Source organism: Alexandromys fortis, unplaced genomic scaffold (genome assembly GCF_014885135.2).
Source record: "Alexandromys fortis isolate MF-2015 unplaced genomic scaffold, M_Fortis_MF-2015_v1.1 scaffold_25, whole genome shotgun sequence".
Lineage (NCBI taxonomy): Eukaryota > Metazoa > Chordata > Mammalia > Rodentia > Cricetidae > Alexandromys > Alexandromys fortis.
Window position 1 is genome coordinate 14,886,519 of NW_026067904.1, and position 17,090 is coordinate 14,903,608.

Genomic DNA, 17,090 nt, shown 5'->3' on the forward strand with positions numbered 1-17,090 from the left:
AATAACTGGGAGGACTTCACAGCCTCTACCTGGGGGGAAAGGGAGGAGGGCTGAGGATGGAGGGTGTTGTCTTCTGCTTCTGACTATGTGTTAAGTGGCAGGAGAAATTTTGAAAGCTGCTGTGAGGAGGAGCCAGTGGCTGAGCATGGGGTGTTTTGTGCCTCACTCTCCCCACTTGTAGGAAACCTCTCTACATTCAAAGGTAGTTGGACTGGAAGGAGGGAGAGCGGCCAAGGAAGAAGGCCATTCCGTCGCTCCTCCTCCTCTTACTTATCTCTTGTCTCCTGACTCTCTTCCAAAGCCACCTCAGCTGTGCCAACGTGGCCGCAGAGCATCTTGACAAGTAGCAGCCTTTGCCTGGCCTCCCTCTGCTCTACCGGCCACTCTAGTAGCTCTTCACCATCCCTGGCCATTGGGACCTCTTCTGATGGCTGTGGCCTCCGCTGCCCCAGGGAGCACCTTCTCTAAGCAGCTCCTTTTCTCTCTCCTGGTGAGTAACCTCCAAGGATTAGGGAAGTAGGCATGCTCTCACCTGCTTCCTCCTGCCAGTTGGGTCTTGAAAGTGAGTCTTGGCAGGAAGGAAAGGCAAGGAGGATAGAGAGAGGGGGAAAAAAACCTGATGTGAGAACAATTTGGAGAAGAGTTGAGGGGCTTGGGACCTTGGATGGGAGGGGATAAGCTTTCTCTTCCAGCTCCAGTACCTGCATCCTAATGTCTTTCAAGGGAATCCCTCATTCAGGTTTCTGTGTCCCCCCGCCCCCAAGGAGTGGTGAAATACCTTTTTGGAACTTGGTCCAAATGTTTCTGAGATTTGTTTTAGATACTAAGCATATATAACGCTCATGCATTTAACATGTTATTCTACTGAGCAGCAAAAAGGGAAGAGAATTCTGGATGCAGCTGTGAATTACTCAAGATGTTCTTAGTTCACTAAGGAAGCCTTAAAAGATGGATAGAATGTTTCACGTGAGGTTGTAGTTCAACTCAGCAAGAGGAATGTGTCAGTCACTGGAATAGCCATGAAGCTGCCTTCCACTTGGGTTGTAGTCACTTTGACCTGTTTACAAGATGCTGCTATGTTTGCTTTTGATGGGGAAAGTTTCTTTAACCTCCATCTAGAAATTCTGCACTGTGATTCCTGTTTTTTTTTTTTTGAGTTTTTATTTTACCAAAAATATTTTATTTGTAGATTATGTTTTCAGAATTTGGGGATTTTCATGAATGAGCACAAACATTTTCTTCATATGAATAATTCATAGTGCAGGTTTGATGATCCACTTCCATGCTATGACTACTTGGAGAAGAACACACAGAAACCACTGGAGTTAGCATTGCTTAAGTAAAATGTGGCTAAACCCAGTTCCTTTTTGCTTTTGGTTCTGGTCCCTGCCTGGCCCCTTATCCCTTGGCTCATCCTTTGCCCTTTCACCCTTGACTCCTATATTGACTGGGAAGATCACAGCTCCTTTCAAGCCATTTAGGCCCCAATTTCACTTGGAGGCAGAGGGACGACTGGTTTTCTGGAGACTTCCATTGTTTCTGTCTACAGAAGATGCATTTATGAGGAGGGGTTCTTAAGAGAGGGAGGAACTAAAATGAGGATAGGTTTGGAAATGTAGATTTATCCTATAAAAGGTACGTACATGGATATTTGCATATATAAATGTATGTGTTTGTGCATCCCTTTCTAATTATGAAGGGCTTTTCTCACATTGCACCTGTAGACAATTGCCTACCTAGACTTTATCCCCAGCAAGACTGGAGGCATGGTCTAGTGTAATTCTTGGCATTAGAGATGACTATACTTTTAAAAGTCAAATGAATAAGAAGGCCTCTTGTTTTCATATGTGGTTATTTAAATTGCAGCTGTATGCAAGTGTGACCTATACAATGGAAGCTTGCCACATATATGCCTACCAGAGTTGTAAAACAGATTCACAACCTGTTTTAAGCCGCTATGATACACCTAGTAGACTTGAGTTGAGGAAGAAGGATACAGCATCCTTAATATGAACATTAACTGTTTTGTTCATCCTTATGCAAATATTGAGTCCTGTAACTTTAGAACTTGGTCTTTGCGAAAACCTGATCACAAATTGATCTGTGTGATACTAGAAAATCTAAACTGTGGTCTTTTTTTTATGACCATGAAATTATTTTAATAAAGAGGAAAGTGGATAAATATAAAGTGACACAGAAGAAATAAAAATGTTTTGTAGAATTCTACAAGCTCATAACTTTTACTCATTTTTTTTAAAAAAAATATAATTTGTTTGTGTGCCTTGGAATTCCTATAACAATAGCTGTGCCTTGAATATTATTAAAATTCAGAGAATTTATTTAAATTCTATTAATTTAAAACATGTAGCTAGGTGATTTGAAAACAGATTTTGAAGTTTTTTTTTCCTTTCTAAGACAGTCTGAGCAGTGAGTGGATTTAATGACAGTGGATTAATTCTAAGTATTATTTTTATGAGCCTCAAAAATGTTTCAATGATTTCTCATTTCCTCAACAATAACCTCAAAGAGCAAAAATAATAATAAAAAGCTGTTGGAGAGTTAGTGCATCAATGTATATCGAGTTCTAGAATTCAGTTCTTTTTTAAGCTGAAGGCCTGTGCAGTTTGTCGGCAGTCGTGCAGGCAATACTCTATAAATCTAATGGTGTATAACACATTTTGCTGCAATTATATAATAGTATTGTAGTCTTAAAAACTAGTCACTTAATTTTTTCACTGATACTAACTGACCCTGGAAATTTTAAAGACTGTACCAATCACTTCAAAATGAATGTTAAAAAATAGAGGATTAAAACGTTTGTTTCTAAAATTACTAATAATTTTATTGACAAGACAAAATTGTAAAAAAAATGTGATCCAGCATGATACTTGAATTTGTTCTTTTTTTTTTTTTAAAGGTTCTGGTGTTATTTTGCAATGCCTGTCAAAAAATTTCTCTTCAAGTTCCCGCTCATCTTAAGGCTGAAACACTTGTAGGCAAAGGTGAGACTCTGTCATGGGAACTGGACAGTTGTTACTTACTGCGATTACTTTTTGGCTGCCCTTAGAAGCCTTGGCACGGAAGTTATGTAATTGCTGCTTGGCGTTAAAACTTGCCATACACTGGAAAGCAGCTCTCTTTTTATTCATGGTAGTTGAGAGTAGCCAAACTACCAAATTTGGTTTTGTATCTTTCTTGCTAGAAAAATTAGAAACATCACAGAATGAAGAAAATCCTCTTGGTTTGAGCACAGGGAAGCATCGAAACCAGAAGCTTATCTCAAATCAGCTCTTCAGGCACCAGAACCCCTGTGTCAGGTTTCTTGACTGATGAAACATGAAACAAATCTCAAAGTTGAAATGCTCCATATAAAATCTGCACTTGTGGTCGAGAGCAATGAGTACATATTTACTGAGAATTTATATGGTCTATTCCACAGACTAACTTGTGAAAGTCAAACAAGATTTCAGTGCATTTTGCTGTCACAGCCATCAATATGCAATAAGCACTGAGCTTATCAAACTCAGAAAGATTTGATGTGAAGAGTATTTGCATTATTAATGAGAAATATTACACAAGAACTTACTAGGTTTCTCACCTGTTACAACATAACTTTTATCTTATTGCCAAATAAATTTTAACTTAATCTAAAAATCTACTGACACCATATTATGATGAATGCAATTTAAAGCTATATAAGTCTGTAATGTTCTATAGAACAGAAATTTACATATAGTTAAATCATGTATATAATATATACAAATTACACATGTATTAATCATATATATTTTGTTTCATAGAACATTGTATACATATATATTTCTGTTTCATAGTGTATTATATGTATATAGTACATTGTATGTATTTATATATGTATATACATGTTTACATATGCTATCTATAAAGATATAAATACATATATATTAACCTATCTACATCCAGATAGCTTTTGAATCATGATAGAGTCACCACATCCCCTTAAATCCACAATAAGTTGAAAGTAAGGGAAAATGCATTCAGCACACCTAGTCTACCAAGCATTGTATCTTAGCAACAGGGCCCTGTACAGTTGCAAACATGGTTCCTTACTATCCCCTCATCTGAGGATCACTAGGAGCATCTTATAACTCTGGCCACATATTCCTAGCTTGAAAAAGAGATCAGTATTAAAGCCCCATGCTCAAAGTCAGCTGCTCCCACGCATATGTCATTTTCACACTGTCATGAAGTTGGACCACATGTGTGTCATTTTCACACCATCATGAAGTCAAGGACTTGTGTTCACAAACCTGTGGACACTGGGGAAAGTAGAAGCAAACCAAATCCAATAAAGTTGCAGAACAGTTTGTTTCTTAAATGAATTCATGATGAAAGTAATGGGAGGGACAGGGATGTAGCTCAGTTGGAAGAGGCTTCACTTTTCTGGATGAGGTCCTGGGTTGGATCCTCAGCATTGCCAAAAAGGAAGGAAGGAAAACAGAGGGGGGCAAAACTCCATTAGTCTAGTTTTTACAGCCCCCACATTTCAGAAGGGCAGGTGTTCAGTGTCCCGCCCTCTTTCTGCTCCTCCCGTGTTACTGGCGGTTGGCATTCCCGTAAGACTCGTTCCCTTCCAGTTGAGCCTGACATTGCTGTGGAATGTCTCCCTGCAGTGAATCTGGACGAGTGCCTCAAATCAGCCAGCCTGATCCTGTCCAGCGACCCAGCCTTCAGAGTTCTAGACGATGGCACAATCTTTACAACACATGACCTGCTCTTGTCCTCTGAGCAGAGGAAGTTCTCCATCTTCCTCTCAGACAGTCAGAGTCAGGAGCAAAAGGAAATAGAAATTGAACTGTCAGCAAAAGAAAAAAAGGTAAAGTCAGTTGGGGCCAGAGGTCCTTACAGGGCCTCCATTGCGTCTGCAAGGCTAACGTCATCCTTGAGTGATTTCTTTGTCTTTTGCACTCAACATTCTCACAACCGAGGACTGGACTGTTAAAGGGAGTGGCATATACACTATTTACACAGTTGGTATTGCTGAAGAAGACCAAGGCCCGTGAGCAAAGTCGGAATATCAAAGGATTCAGATACATTTTGAGGTGTGGTGGGAAGAACAGCTAACCTGAGGAACAAGAACAAGGCTGGGGAGTGTCTCAGAGAACAATGAAGCCGGCCACGCAGTGCCACCCTTCCCTGTGGCTTCCTTTCAATGGGGCTTATGTCACTCATCAAGGGGACCTGCTTGCATAGTAGAAAACTCTAAGGCCCCTGTCTTTAGAGTGGCTATGTGGCCCGGTCAATAGGGGTATGTGCGCCTTGAATCCACTGTCTTGTATTTAAGAGTAATGAGTCCTAGGCATGAGGAGATTGCCACCCTTCACAGCTGCCTTTGAGTAAACTCAGTATAATGACTTAGACTCTTAAAACTACTGATTAAATTCATAAACAGATTTCTGAACTAAACCTCTTTTGATTACAAAGACCATTCTTCATTGAATTTAATATAAGCTTTGTACTTATAAAACATTATTCTTTTTATCCAATTGCATGAAAGTTTCTTGAATAGATGCTGTTCGCATTTTTGTGGTGGTACAGAAATATTTGTAGACAAGGTTTCCATGGATTTCACCTGTACTATTCTGTATGAAATGAAGCCAGTTCTTAAGTATTTTGCTAATAGATCATCAATGCAGAGCCAGGAAAAGTCAATAACTTCACAAAGATGTTTATATCACTGAACAACCAAATTCTGACAGCTGACTGGTTACATCAGGAAATAGATAGAACTAGGGAAAAGGATGTAGTCTGAGGTCAGTGTGTGTGGGTGCATGTGTGTGTGTGTTTACTGAAAAAGCATAATACAAATTCTTTAGAGATTGCCCATGATACTGTCATGTATCATCCTTACTTATTTTCTCTATCTTGCAGTACATGGAAAACCACAGTTTTGGCAATGCTAAATAATGCTGTATTTCATTGCTCATCAAATGTAGGTATTTAGGAAGAGACATATGGAAGACCCAGTGCACAAGCGCAGTAAGAGGAGATGGGCTCCAATTCCGTGTTCGCTGATGGAGAACTCATTAGGTCCATTCCCACAACACGTTCAACAGGTCTGTCCCATGGTTTTTTAAATTTTCAGATGTGTTAAATATTTTATTCATTTATATTTATTCATTTTACACCCCAACTGCAGGTTCCCCTCCCGCCTCTCCTCCAAACCTCTCCACCCCTGACCTCTTTTCTGTTCCCCTCCATCCACTCCTCCGATTCTGTAGGCCTCACATGTATGCCTATTCAATGTTGCAATCAGACTAAGCACCTCCCCTCATATTAAGGCTGGGCAAAGCAACTCAGTCTGAGCAATAGGGTCCTAAAAGTCAGCAAAAGAGTCAGACAGGCCCCTGTTCTTACCGTTAGGAGTAGCACGAGAACACGAAACTAAACAACTAAAATGCAACTTTAATGTGGCTCAGTGGTAGTATGTTTCCAAGCATGCACAGGGTCCTACGTTCTATCCCCACCTCCCAATAAAGTACATAAATAAATAATGTATGAAATACTGAATGAAGGATTTAAGTTATTAGCAGTACAGGTATCATCTATTCATCACAATGAGGAACATATAATGATTCCATAGAGTTTCTTCATTTCTTATACTAGTTTTTAAAGTGTGTGTGTTTAACACTTTACTTATTTATTTGGGATCAGGAGCATCAATGCACCATAGAAACACATGTGTATGGGTCAGGAGATGGCTAGCAGTAGTTGGCTCTCTCCTTCCACTATGTAGGTGCCAAGATTTAAACTCAGGTGGTCAGGTTTGGCAGCAAGCACCTACACTCTTGAGCCATCTCTCCAACCCTAGATGCTAGATTTCTAAGCATTAATTTGCAGAGAATAGGTCTACCAGTTTTGCATAATTCAACTTTGGCTTAAATAAACACTTATTCCCTAAAACTTGGCTACTTTTTGGTTTAGTAAGTGGGCTGACTCGCTGTCACACACTGATATAAAAGCATAGCGCAGCTTTGGAACAATATGCAGTCTGCTGAAATAATTGTGCATGAAGTTGTATCACTGAGATTGTACAATTTTCAACGCTAAATAATTTGAAATCACAGGAAGGACAGGATGGCAAAGGCACACTGCTCTCCAGGCCTCAGAACTGTATGGAAAGGAAAACATTAGAGATCAAACAAGGGACAGAGTCTGTGGTTTCACACATGAAAAGATGAAGATAGGATGCTGAAAAAAAAAAGGAAGATGTTGGCTTAAGGAGCAAAGGAAAGAGAGAAAGTGATTGAAAGTAAACTCACACAAGAGTCTAGATTAAGATATTAATCAAGATCTATTTGTTTTGCTGGGCGGTGGTGGTGCATACCTTTAATCCCAGCACTCAGAGCTTCAAAGCTATGGAGAGAAACCCTGTCTCAAAAAACAAAAACAAAAAACCAACCCCAAAACATATATTTGTTCCTCTCTAAATAATCTCTTCCTATTGTAGATTCAATCTGATGCTGCCCAGAATTATACCATCTTTTACTCCATCAGTGGACCAGGAGTGGACAAAGAGCCTTTCAATTTGTTCTACATAGAGAAAGACACTGGGGACATCTATTGTACCAGGAGCATTGACCGTGAGCAGTATGATCAATTTTTGGTAAGATTGCTGAAATATTTATTTAAGAGTAGGTGTTTATTATTCATGTATTGATATTTTAAACATTATTTTTTACAATATTAAGTTCTAATAATTTGTTCAATATGTAGAATATTATTAGTATTCAATATAAACTTTAAGTTCCCTTGGCACTAGGCTGAAAAACAGACAGTATGTATAACAAGGGGGGCAATGGGTAGAGGAGAGAAGGATGTGTAAAAATACCATGACAAAATTTTCAAGCACAGACATTTATCCGTATGCTCTGGAGAAGTGACAAAGATTTTCTTTGGGCTCAAAGTTCTCTATAATAAAATACTTCAATTACTGTTGCCCATGTTTTTATGTCATAAAACACATGAGATCTAGAAAACAAGATAAGCAAAACAACTGATTTTGGGCTGATGCCCAGAAAGTCTGACCTAGTTGTTCTGAGCTGGAGGCCATAACCCAAGGGGTACTGAATGCGTACATAAGTCGGTTGGGTCCACCATTTCAGGCCTTGCTAAGCATGGTGCTACTTCCTCCTTCTCTGTTCTTCAGAAATTTAACCCTTTAATAGTATTTTGTCTTCCTAGGCATCTAGAACTTATTTACCAATCTGTCTTATTCTTCTACCTAAAGACAAATGTACACATCTACTTAGCATTCTAATTTTTAAGGGGTGTACAAGAGATATCCTCATTGTCTTAGGAGGATGATGTCGAGGGACATTAGTTAAGTTCTTACAATTCCCAATTTAGTTACCAACTAAGGGAGGCTGATAGCCATATTCATAGCCACCTATGAAAGAAGTTAACTGCTGTGAGAAGGAGGAGTGGAGGACTCCCAAGAAGGTGTATTTGCAAAAGAATGGCCGACCTATTTGAAGCCAGGCTTGTTGTTAGACAGGCATGCCATTCCAACAAGCAGAGGTGAGGCCAAGACAGGAGGATTTTGAATTCAAGGCCAGCCTGGGCTACTTAGTGATAGCCTATCAAAATAGTAAGAGAAGAATGGAAAGAAAAATGGGGGGGGGTAGAGGAGATGAGAGGGAAGAGGGATGGGAAGATAAACACCTACAGCCAGCTCTAACCTGAGTTAGACTGTACTTGACATTTGGAATGTGAAATACAAAGGCAGAAGACTAAATCAAGAGGAGACAAAGAGGAGGCTGGTGTTTGTTCTGGAATATTCATCAGAGAACTCATAAGGTAGCATGAGTTTTAAAACAACACAATTTCCACTGTAGATACTTCAGCACGGAGCACAAAGGGTGGGCTCTTGTGACACTTTCTTATCATTTTATGCCTCTTCAGTTCTCTAGATTAAACATGTTTTACTTCTAATAATCTGAAACGCTTTCTGAAGAATGTTTACTGAAGCTATAGCAGAGAGAAGCCAAGCACCATGTAACTTGTTCATTTTGAATTGCCGAAGGGTTGGGAGTGGGACACAAGCATTGGGCAGAGGAGGCCAGCAAGAGCTCTGCTGCAGAGCTGTCTCTAGCCCAGCATGCTTCTCATTTTCATCTCTGCTTCTCTTGATCCTGGCGATTGACCCCAGGGTCTTACCTATGTAAGCTAACTGTGTATCCCACACCAAGCCCCACCGGAACTGCTTTCACCTTTCAATCCACACACAACTGAAGCTTGCTAGAGATGGCACAACCATTTGCTGCCTTGACAGCACCTTCCCAGAAGCAGAGCGATTACCCAGAAGGCACTCTGCCGGAGACTTAAGAAGCCATCTGCTGTGCTGTTGAGGGATCTTTTTCACTTAACACTCTGACAGAGTTCTGATAAGGGCTGGCTTTCAACCTTCTGTTCTTCCTTGTTTCTTACTATAAATACTGCTGGGGGATTGTTAAAATAAGATTCTTTGGTATTTTAAAAGTTTTTATTATTGCTTGACATTTTCATACATTTATACAATGAATTTTTGTCTTTGTCTGCATTCATCCCCAATTCCTTCACAGCCCCTCCCCCAGCCTCCTCAGCCATACACTTCCTTCCTGTGAATCAACATTCTGTGTGCCCAGAGCTCCTTTCTTGCTGTGTACTTTGCCAGTTTTACACTTTTATGGGAGAGCTGAATAAAATAATTCGGAGTCTATATTTAACATTAGGTTTTGAGCAGTTTCCCTTTGAGAACTACCCTGCTTTTCTAATGTTTAGGTCTAAATTGGCATTAAGAAATACCACTTGCAAAATATGTTTTTTTTAAACTAGAATTTACTAAGTGAAGTATCACAAGAAGATATAAACACAAGGCAAACTATAAACTCACTAGAAACAGAAAGGAATATTTTGTCAAAGGAAAAGTTTTAATTAATATGCTCTAAAATTATATATCAATGTTTTAAAATGGCCGTTTAATTATTTTTAGCTTACTATAAAAGACTATATAAATATATTTGTCCCTTTCTCTTTTATATTTAAAAATTATACTCTCCCTAACTCCTCTTAGCCCTCCCTACCTCCCTACTCATCCAACTTAATCTCTCTCTAAAAAACAAAACAAAACAAATAAAAAAGACACAAACAAACAAATAAAACAAAAAACTCAGAAAGACAAAGGTATCAAAATGGGAAGAAAAAAAACCCCTCACATGAAAAACATGGCCTTTGTATTGTGTTGGTTAACTGCACTTGAGTTGGAGCCTTCCTTGGAGTGTGGTTTATACAACCAATGATGGTTTATTGAAAAATACATAGTTTCTCTTTCTTGCAGGTATTAATTGTGAATAGCTTGTCCATTAGAGGTAGCATTTGTGCCCACTTCTCCTTCTAGTGCTGGAATTTCTCTGTTTGACCCTGTGCTGCCCTGTGCTTCCACAGTCTGAGTTCACCTGTGCATCCGTCCTGCTGTGTCTGAAGGACACTGTGTCCTTGGAGTCATCTGCCACCTCCAGTTCTTGTGGTCTTTTCCAACAATTCATTATAAAAAGTTATACTGTATGGCTTATTCTTCCAGTACATCTTATATCTATCACCGTTCTTTGTATCTTAGTGAAACATAACCTTCAGAAGTCGGTCTTCTTAATTTTAGGCTGCTACTAGCTATCCTTCCTACCACAGAGGTGTTCACAGAGGTGGATGACACAGCTTTGGCAATATCACATGCGAACATAACTCTTTAGAGACATGAAATATGCATGCTCCAGAATTTTGTACTGAGGGCTTTGATGCAACTTCCTGATCATCCACTTTTATTTAATTTATACAAATGTGAGATTTTAATAATAAATGGCTGTATTTAAAATAATTTCATTTAGCCAATGACTAAGAAAGACAATTTTGAGGCTAACTCAATATTTATTCTCACTGTGTTCATGTTCTATCTTCCGCCCCATGCTGTGTTGTTTAATCTTGGCTTCTGAAGATTTTCCGAGCAGGTCATTCCATTATTACAGTAAACGTGGGTTTTTTTTTTTGTTTGTTTGATTGTTTAATCATTAAATTTACTTAATCTTATATGGATTCATGACAGAGGGCATTTCAACAGATTGCTTTCTATGTACTTTTTCTTATAAAGAGCAAGATTTCTTTACCCATTCAAAATTATTCCACAAATCATTTCTCTTTAGTTGTTGGAGATTTGTACCTTCGAAAATAATCTACAAAACCCTGGCCTCTTTTTCCCTTTTCAACCAGAAGCATCCTGTGGAAAGATGCTGATCCCGTTCCCAGACATGAGTTCTATCCTTTGTCATTCTGTGTGTTGTTATGGCCCTTGTGGGCCTGTTCAGATTTGTCATTGCTTGTCCCAAGTTCTCACTCAGTCTACACTAGTTATTCTCACTGTCAGGCCAGACTTCAATTCCAAATCCTGGGTGGAGCTCTTTGAAAGTTCTCCAAGATGACAGACATTTCAACAAAGGAAAGCATAAAAGGGCTGAAGGAAACATATTTCTCCAGAAAAAATGTAAAGGGAAAGGCTATAAAAATAACAGATCCATGGCACTGAAACCATTATAGCAAGTGACACAAGGTCACGGAGCCCAAAGAAGAGGGTGTAAAAGCATCCTTATATGCAGCCCAATATCGGTGGACGACATATTATTATTTAAAGCTACATGTAGGAAACATGATTTCCAGGGGAAGGGTAAACAGGAGGAACTCACTGGACATTGAGAGATGTCTTAATGCCGTAGTAATAAGGTAGAAGAATTAATACAGGAGGCTCAAGCCTAAGGAGTAATTGCCTTTATAAAAGGAAAAATGACTGACTGGAATAAAAAGTGTTTTTTTTTTATTTTTAAAAATTTATTCTATATAAGGCACTGTGTTGCTGCGTTAGGTAATGTGGGGAAATACCAGTGACTCTCCAGCTTCACGTCTGAGGACATCTGTCATCTAACAGATAATTTTAGGTTTTTATCTAGTCTTAAATTTTAAAATCATCCTTTCGTGAAAAAATATCCATTCAACCTAGCAGGAGAGGAGAGGAATTGTTGGAAGGCTGAATAGTGTGATATTTGAATGTTTTAAATATGGTGGTGAGGGCGCAGTGTGATGATTGGTGCTGTGATTATGATGATGTTGCGCTGGTGATGATGGTGATGATGGTGATATGCGATGACAGGTATAGTGGTGATGATGGATGATGGTGATGTGGTGATGATGATGCTGAGATGGTGATGATGGTGTTGATGGTGCTGATGGTGGTGATGGTGGTGGTGATGGTGATGGTGGTGATGGTGGTGGTGATGGTGATGGTGGTGATGGTGGTGGTGATGATGGTGATATGGCATGACAATTACAGTGGTGATGATGGATGATGGTGCTGTGGTGATGATGATGCTGAGATGGTGGTGATGGTGGTGATGGTGATATGCCATGACACTTACAGTGATGATGGGTTCTTAGAGTAAGGATGTAAAGATACAGCATAACCAAGGCAAATGATAAATTATTAATTGGGGGCTTCCTTACAGTTTTAGAGGGTTGGTTCATAATCATCATGGTGGGGAGTAGCCCCAGGCAGGCAACCATGGCACTGGAGCACTAGCTGAGAGCTCACATCTGATCTGAAAATTGTGGGCAGAGAGAGTAAGACTAGGCTTGGAATGAGTGTTTGCAACCTCAAAGCCCACCCTGGTGACACATCTCCTCCAACAAAATTATACAATCCTTCTTTACAGTCTACAAGCTGGAACCAAATGCTCAATATGTGAGTCTATAGGGGCCATTCTCATTCACACCACCACAATGGCTACGGGGATGATGATGGTGATGGTGATGGTGATGGAGGTTATGGTGATGGTCATGATGGTGATGATGGGTTGGTAGTGACAGGGATTGGGATGGAAGTGTTAGTTAGAATAGTGGGCTGTTTAGTTCAATATCTACGTACTGAAAATTCACTATGCACCAATCACAGAGTACAAAAACAGCTGGATAGAATTTAGAGGTAAAAACCATTAAATCCTGGCAACTTGGATCAAGATTATCTTATTGTCATGTAGTTTAGGCGATATTAATATGTTTTTATTAACATTTTATTAGAAATGTTTTTGTTAGAAAATATAAGTAGAGGTATCACCTAGATATAATTGTGATATATATCTGTGTATATTAAAATTGGAGCATGTTGTAAGCTTTGATAGTTGTTATTATAACCATAACTGCAATGAGTCTTCCTGTGTTCTAACATGTCAAAAGTCACACAATTAATTCCAAAAGCACTTGGAGCTCATGGTATGGGAGCACATGGGACTTTGGTAGGAGAATAATGAGAAATGACTCTTCAAGGTGGCTGAAACTGCATGGTGCATGCACACAGTGATATGCATTTTATGCATCGCATTATTGCTTAGCTACACATGCCTGTGCATGTTGTTTTTAAGCAACACCTTTTGCCCTACTTCTGGGCTTGCATTGTGCATGTTTTGTCACGTAGGAACCAGCTGATAATGTTGTCTGCCTTCCAGGTGTATGGATACGCAACCACTGCTGATGGCTATGCTCCGGACTATCCTCTCCCCTTGCTGTTCAAGGTTGAAGATGACAATGACAACGCCCCATATTTTGAAACCAAACTGACAGTTTTTAGTGTGCCTGAAAATTGCCGAACTGGTAAGTTCAAACATTTATAATTTATTTTTGTATGTACGTCTTATGCGTGTGCATGTGTGTGTATTTGTGTGTGAATGTGTGCATTTGTATATGTGTGTGTGTGTCTGTGTGTGCATGAGGCTATCAAGGAGTGGCTCTCTGCACAGTGGATTTGGGGTCTTAAACACAGATTGCCAGGCTTAGCAGCAAGCCCCTCAGTCATAAGTGGAGATTTCACAACGATATAATAAAAAGATATTTGCACTTTAAAATGCTGCAAGGTAAAATGCTTGCCAGGCATGCTGGCACATACCTTAAACCCCAGCACCCAGAAAGCAGATGTCAGTGATATCTGTGACTCAAGGCCAATCAGGACTTTGTAAGGCTAGCCTTGGCCACATAGAAAGATACTGTCTCAAAAGTTTAATTTTATAATTTCATTTCATGTTGTTTTGGTACTTTGGATTATACTCATCTTTTGTTTACATGCTAGAAATGGTTTTTCTATTAAAGGTTAAATTGGTTGGAGCAAATTTTCTTTTTTAAATTGTTTTTATTGAGCTATATATTTTCTTTCACTTCCCTCCCCTCCTCTCCTCTCCCCTTTTACCGTTTCCCCTGACTTCCATGCTCTCAGTTTACTCAGGAGAGCTTGCGTTTTTCTCCTTCCTATGTAGATCCATGTATGTCTCTCTTAGGGTCCTCTCTGTTGTCTGGGTTCTCTGGGGTTGTAGGCTGTAGGCTGGTTTTTCTTTGTTTTATGTCTAGAACCCACGTATGATTGACTACATATTATGTTTGTCTTTCTGGGTCTGGGTTACCTCACTCAATATGTTTTTTTCTAGATCCATCCATTTTTCCTGTAAATTTTGAGATGGCATTTTTTTTTACTGCTGTGTAGTACTGCATTATGTAAAATGTACCATATTTTCTTTATCAATTTTTTGGTGGAGGGGCATCTAGGTTGCTTCCAGGTTCTGGCTATTACAAATAATGCTGCTGTGAACATAATTTAACACAAATCCTTGTAGTATGATTGAGCATCTTTGGGTATATACCCAAAAGTGATGTTGCTGCGTCATGAAAAAAGTTATTTCCTAATTTTCTGAGAAACTGCCACACTGATATCCAAAGAAGCTGTACCAGTTTGCACTCCCACCAACAATGCAGGAGTGGTCCCTTTACCCCACATCCTCTCCAGCAATAAGCTGTCATCACAAATGTCCTTAAATTTCATCTTGTGCTTGGACTTAGGTCATATCTTTTCCTTTTTGTATCATGACCACAAATCTAGTAATCTTTATTTGATTCAGTTTTCCCTAAGGTTACTTGGTGTTGGTGGTACAATATTACAGAAATATTGTAGTGGACAGAGAACTGCTGGGTTTTTATTCAGCTTGGAAGATTCTAGAAGAGGGTATCTGGCTGGTACCTCAGAGAGAATATATGAGGCCAGGATCGTGCCCTAGGCTTCGGGAAAAATGTAAGAAAACTGCCTGGTGTTTACAACATTTGTAATAAGTGTTGTTAGTTATGGCCCTCTGCGTTCTGTTGCTGGGTCATGTCCAGATATGATGCTTCCCTCTCAAAAGTGACTGTGAGGCTCTAATGTCCAGTCTGTGATTATTCTCTGAACAGCGCATTTGTGTAATTCACATTTAATTCTCTCAAGTGTGTGTTGACAATCTAATGCAATTATATCTGTATTTTTTGTTTATAACACAATTAAATTATGATTTAAATTTTTGACAAAATTGACTTCATCTAAACAGGAACTTCAGTAGGACAAGTGACTGCCATAGACAACGATGAACCAGGAACCCTACACACTCGTTTGAGATTCAAAATCCTACAACAAATCCCAGATCACCCCAGGCACTTCTCCATACACCCTGACACAGGTGTGATCACCACCACCTCCCCTTTACTGGACAGAGAGGTAAGGGCTCAGTGCCTTAATTCCACAGTCACTGTGTTTAAGCCGGTAATTACCGCCAGCATGATTACAGGACAGCCCAAGTGCTTACTCCCTAAGCATTCTTCCCAGGCTAAGCCCAAGGATTCTCTGGGGACTTTTTTTTTTTGCCTCTGCAAAGATGTTGAGATAGTACAAGGTGAAGACAGGTCTGACTTGCTCTCATTGTGCTGATACATGGTCCTGATAACATTGCTCTAATTTATTTCATTTTTGATTTTGAAAACATAACGTCACTATAATGTATGCCATTTTTAAAAGTAACAAAATGCTTTGTTAAGGCAGTTCTAGAGCCACTGGTAAATAGAGCATCCCCATGCTGCACAGGTCCACAGCTAGAGGGCTACTGTCTATTGGTACTTCTCCCTCTTTAACTCCTGAATCACTGATGTATGCAAATATACGTCATTTATAGCTATACACACACACACACGCGCACACACACATAGGGTGGAAGAGAAGGAGAGCGATTCTTCATAGTCCACCCTTTCCAGACTGTCACAGTCTGAGCCATACAATGTGAAGTCTTTCCAGACTGGCTGCTCTCTCCTACTATCTTCACTACCCCCATGCCTTTTTAGAGCCCAGTAGCTGATTACTTTACAGGACAAACTATCCTTCCATCATCTCAATATACCAGTCTTTTTACTCATTTCTCAGCTAAAGAGTACCTGGGTTTTGCTTAAGTTTTGCCAATTATGGATAAGTTTAAATTTTACACGTAAACATCTGCGCTTGGGTACTTGGCACAAACATCCACGTTTTGGTAGTTGGTTCCCTTTCCTTTGTCGTGACTAAACATCTGACAAGATCAACTCAAGGAAGGAAGGGTTTGTCTGTGCTCAGATGTGAGAGCACAGTTCACACGGCAGGAAGACGTGGTGTGAGGCTGCTGGTCACACTTCCTAGTCAGGAACCACGGGGAGCTGAACTCTCCAGCTCTGCTCTCTGTCTCCATTTCTCCTTACACTAGTCTGGAATCTTAGCCTACAGGATGGTGCTGTCCACACTGTCAAACCTCTGGACACGCCCTTTCAGGTATGCCAGGAGGTATGTCCCCTAGGTGAATCTAAATCTAGGCAAAGAGATAATTGAAATTAGCTGTACTATTTGTTTGATTTCTTGTTTTGTATTTGTATTTATAATGTTATTTATTAAATAATAATCAGGGATGGGCATGCAGTTATGTAAACACAGACATATAATTTTAAAAGCATATTTGTAATATCATCACAGCACAGAGTATATATGATAACTCCAAGTGAGGGAAAATATTGTTTCCTAATAAAACCTCTCTCTTTCCTTCCTTCCTTCCTTCCTTCCTTCCTTCCTTCCTTCCTTCCTTCCTTCCTTCCTTCCTTCCCTCCCTCCCTCCCTCCCTCCCTCCCTCCCTTCCTTCCTTCCTTCCTTTCTTCCCCTCTCCCTCCCTTCC

At 39.7% G+C, this 17,090-nt stretch overlaps 1 protein-coding gene across 2 annotated transcripts in view; it reads left to right on the forward strand.

The window, feature by feature from the left end:
- The first annotated feature begins 427 nt into the window (after positions 1-427).
- Positions 428-17,090, forward strand: part of Dsc1 (desmocollin 1) — a 29,595-nt gene continuing 12,932 nt past the window's right edge. For both annotated transcript variants that reach the window (XM_050135069.1, XM_050135070.1), the window contains exons 1-7: positions 428-490; positions 2,918-3,002; positions 4,653-4,855; positions 5,976-6,095; positions 7,490-7,645; positions 13,560-13,704; positions 15,456-15,622. In XM_050135069.1, the coding sequence (XP_049991026.1) occupies positions 428-490; positions 2,918-3,002; positions 4,653-4,855; positions 5,976-6,095; positions 7,490-7,645; positions 13,560-13,704; positions 15,456-15,622 (939 nt within the window). The remainder of the gene's footprint in view (positions 491-2,917; positions 3,003-4,652; positions 4,856-5,975; positions 6,096-7,489; positions 7,646-13,559; positions 13,705-15,455; positions 15,623-17,090) is intronic.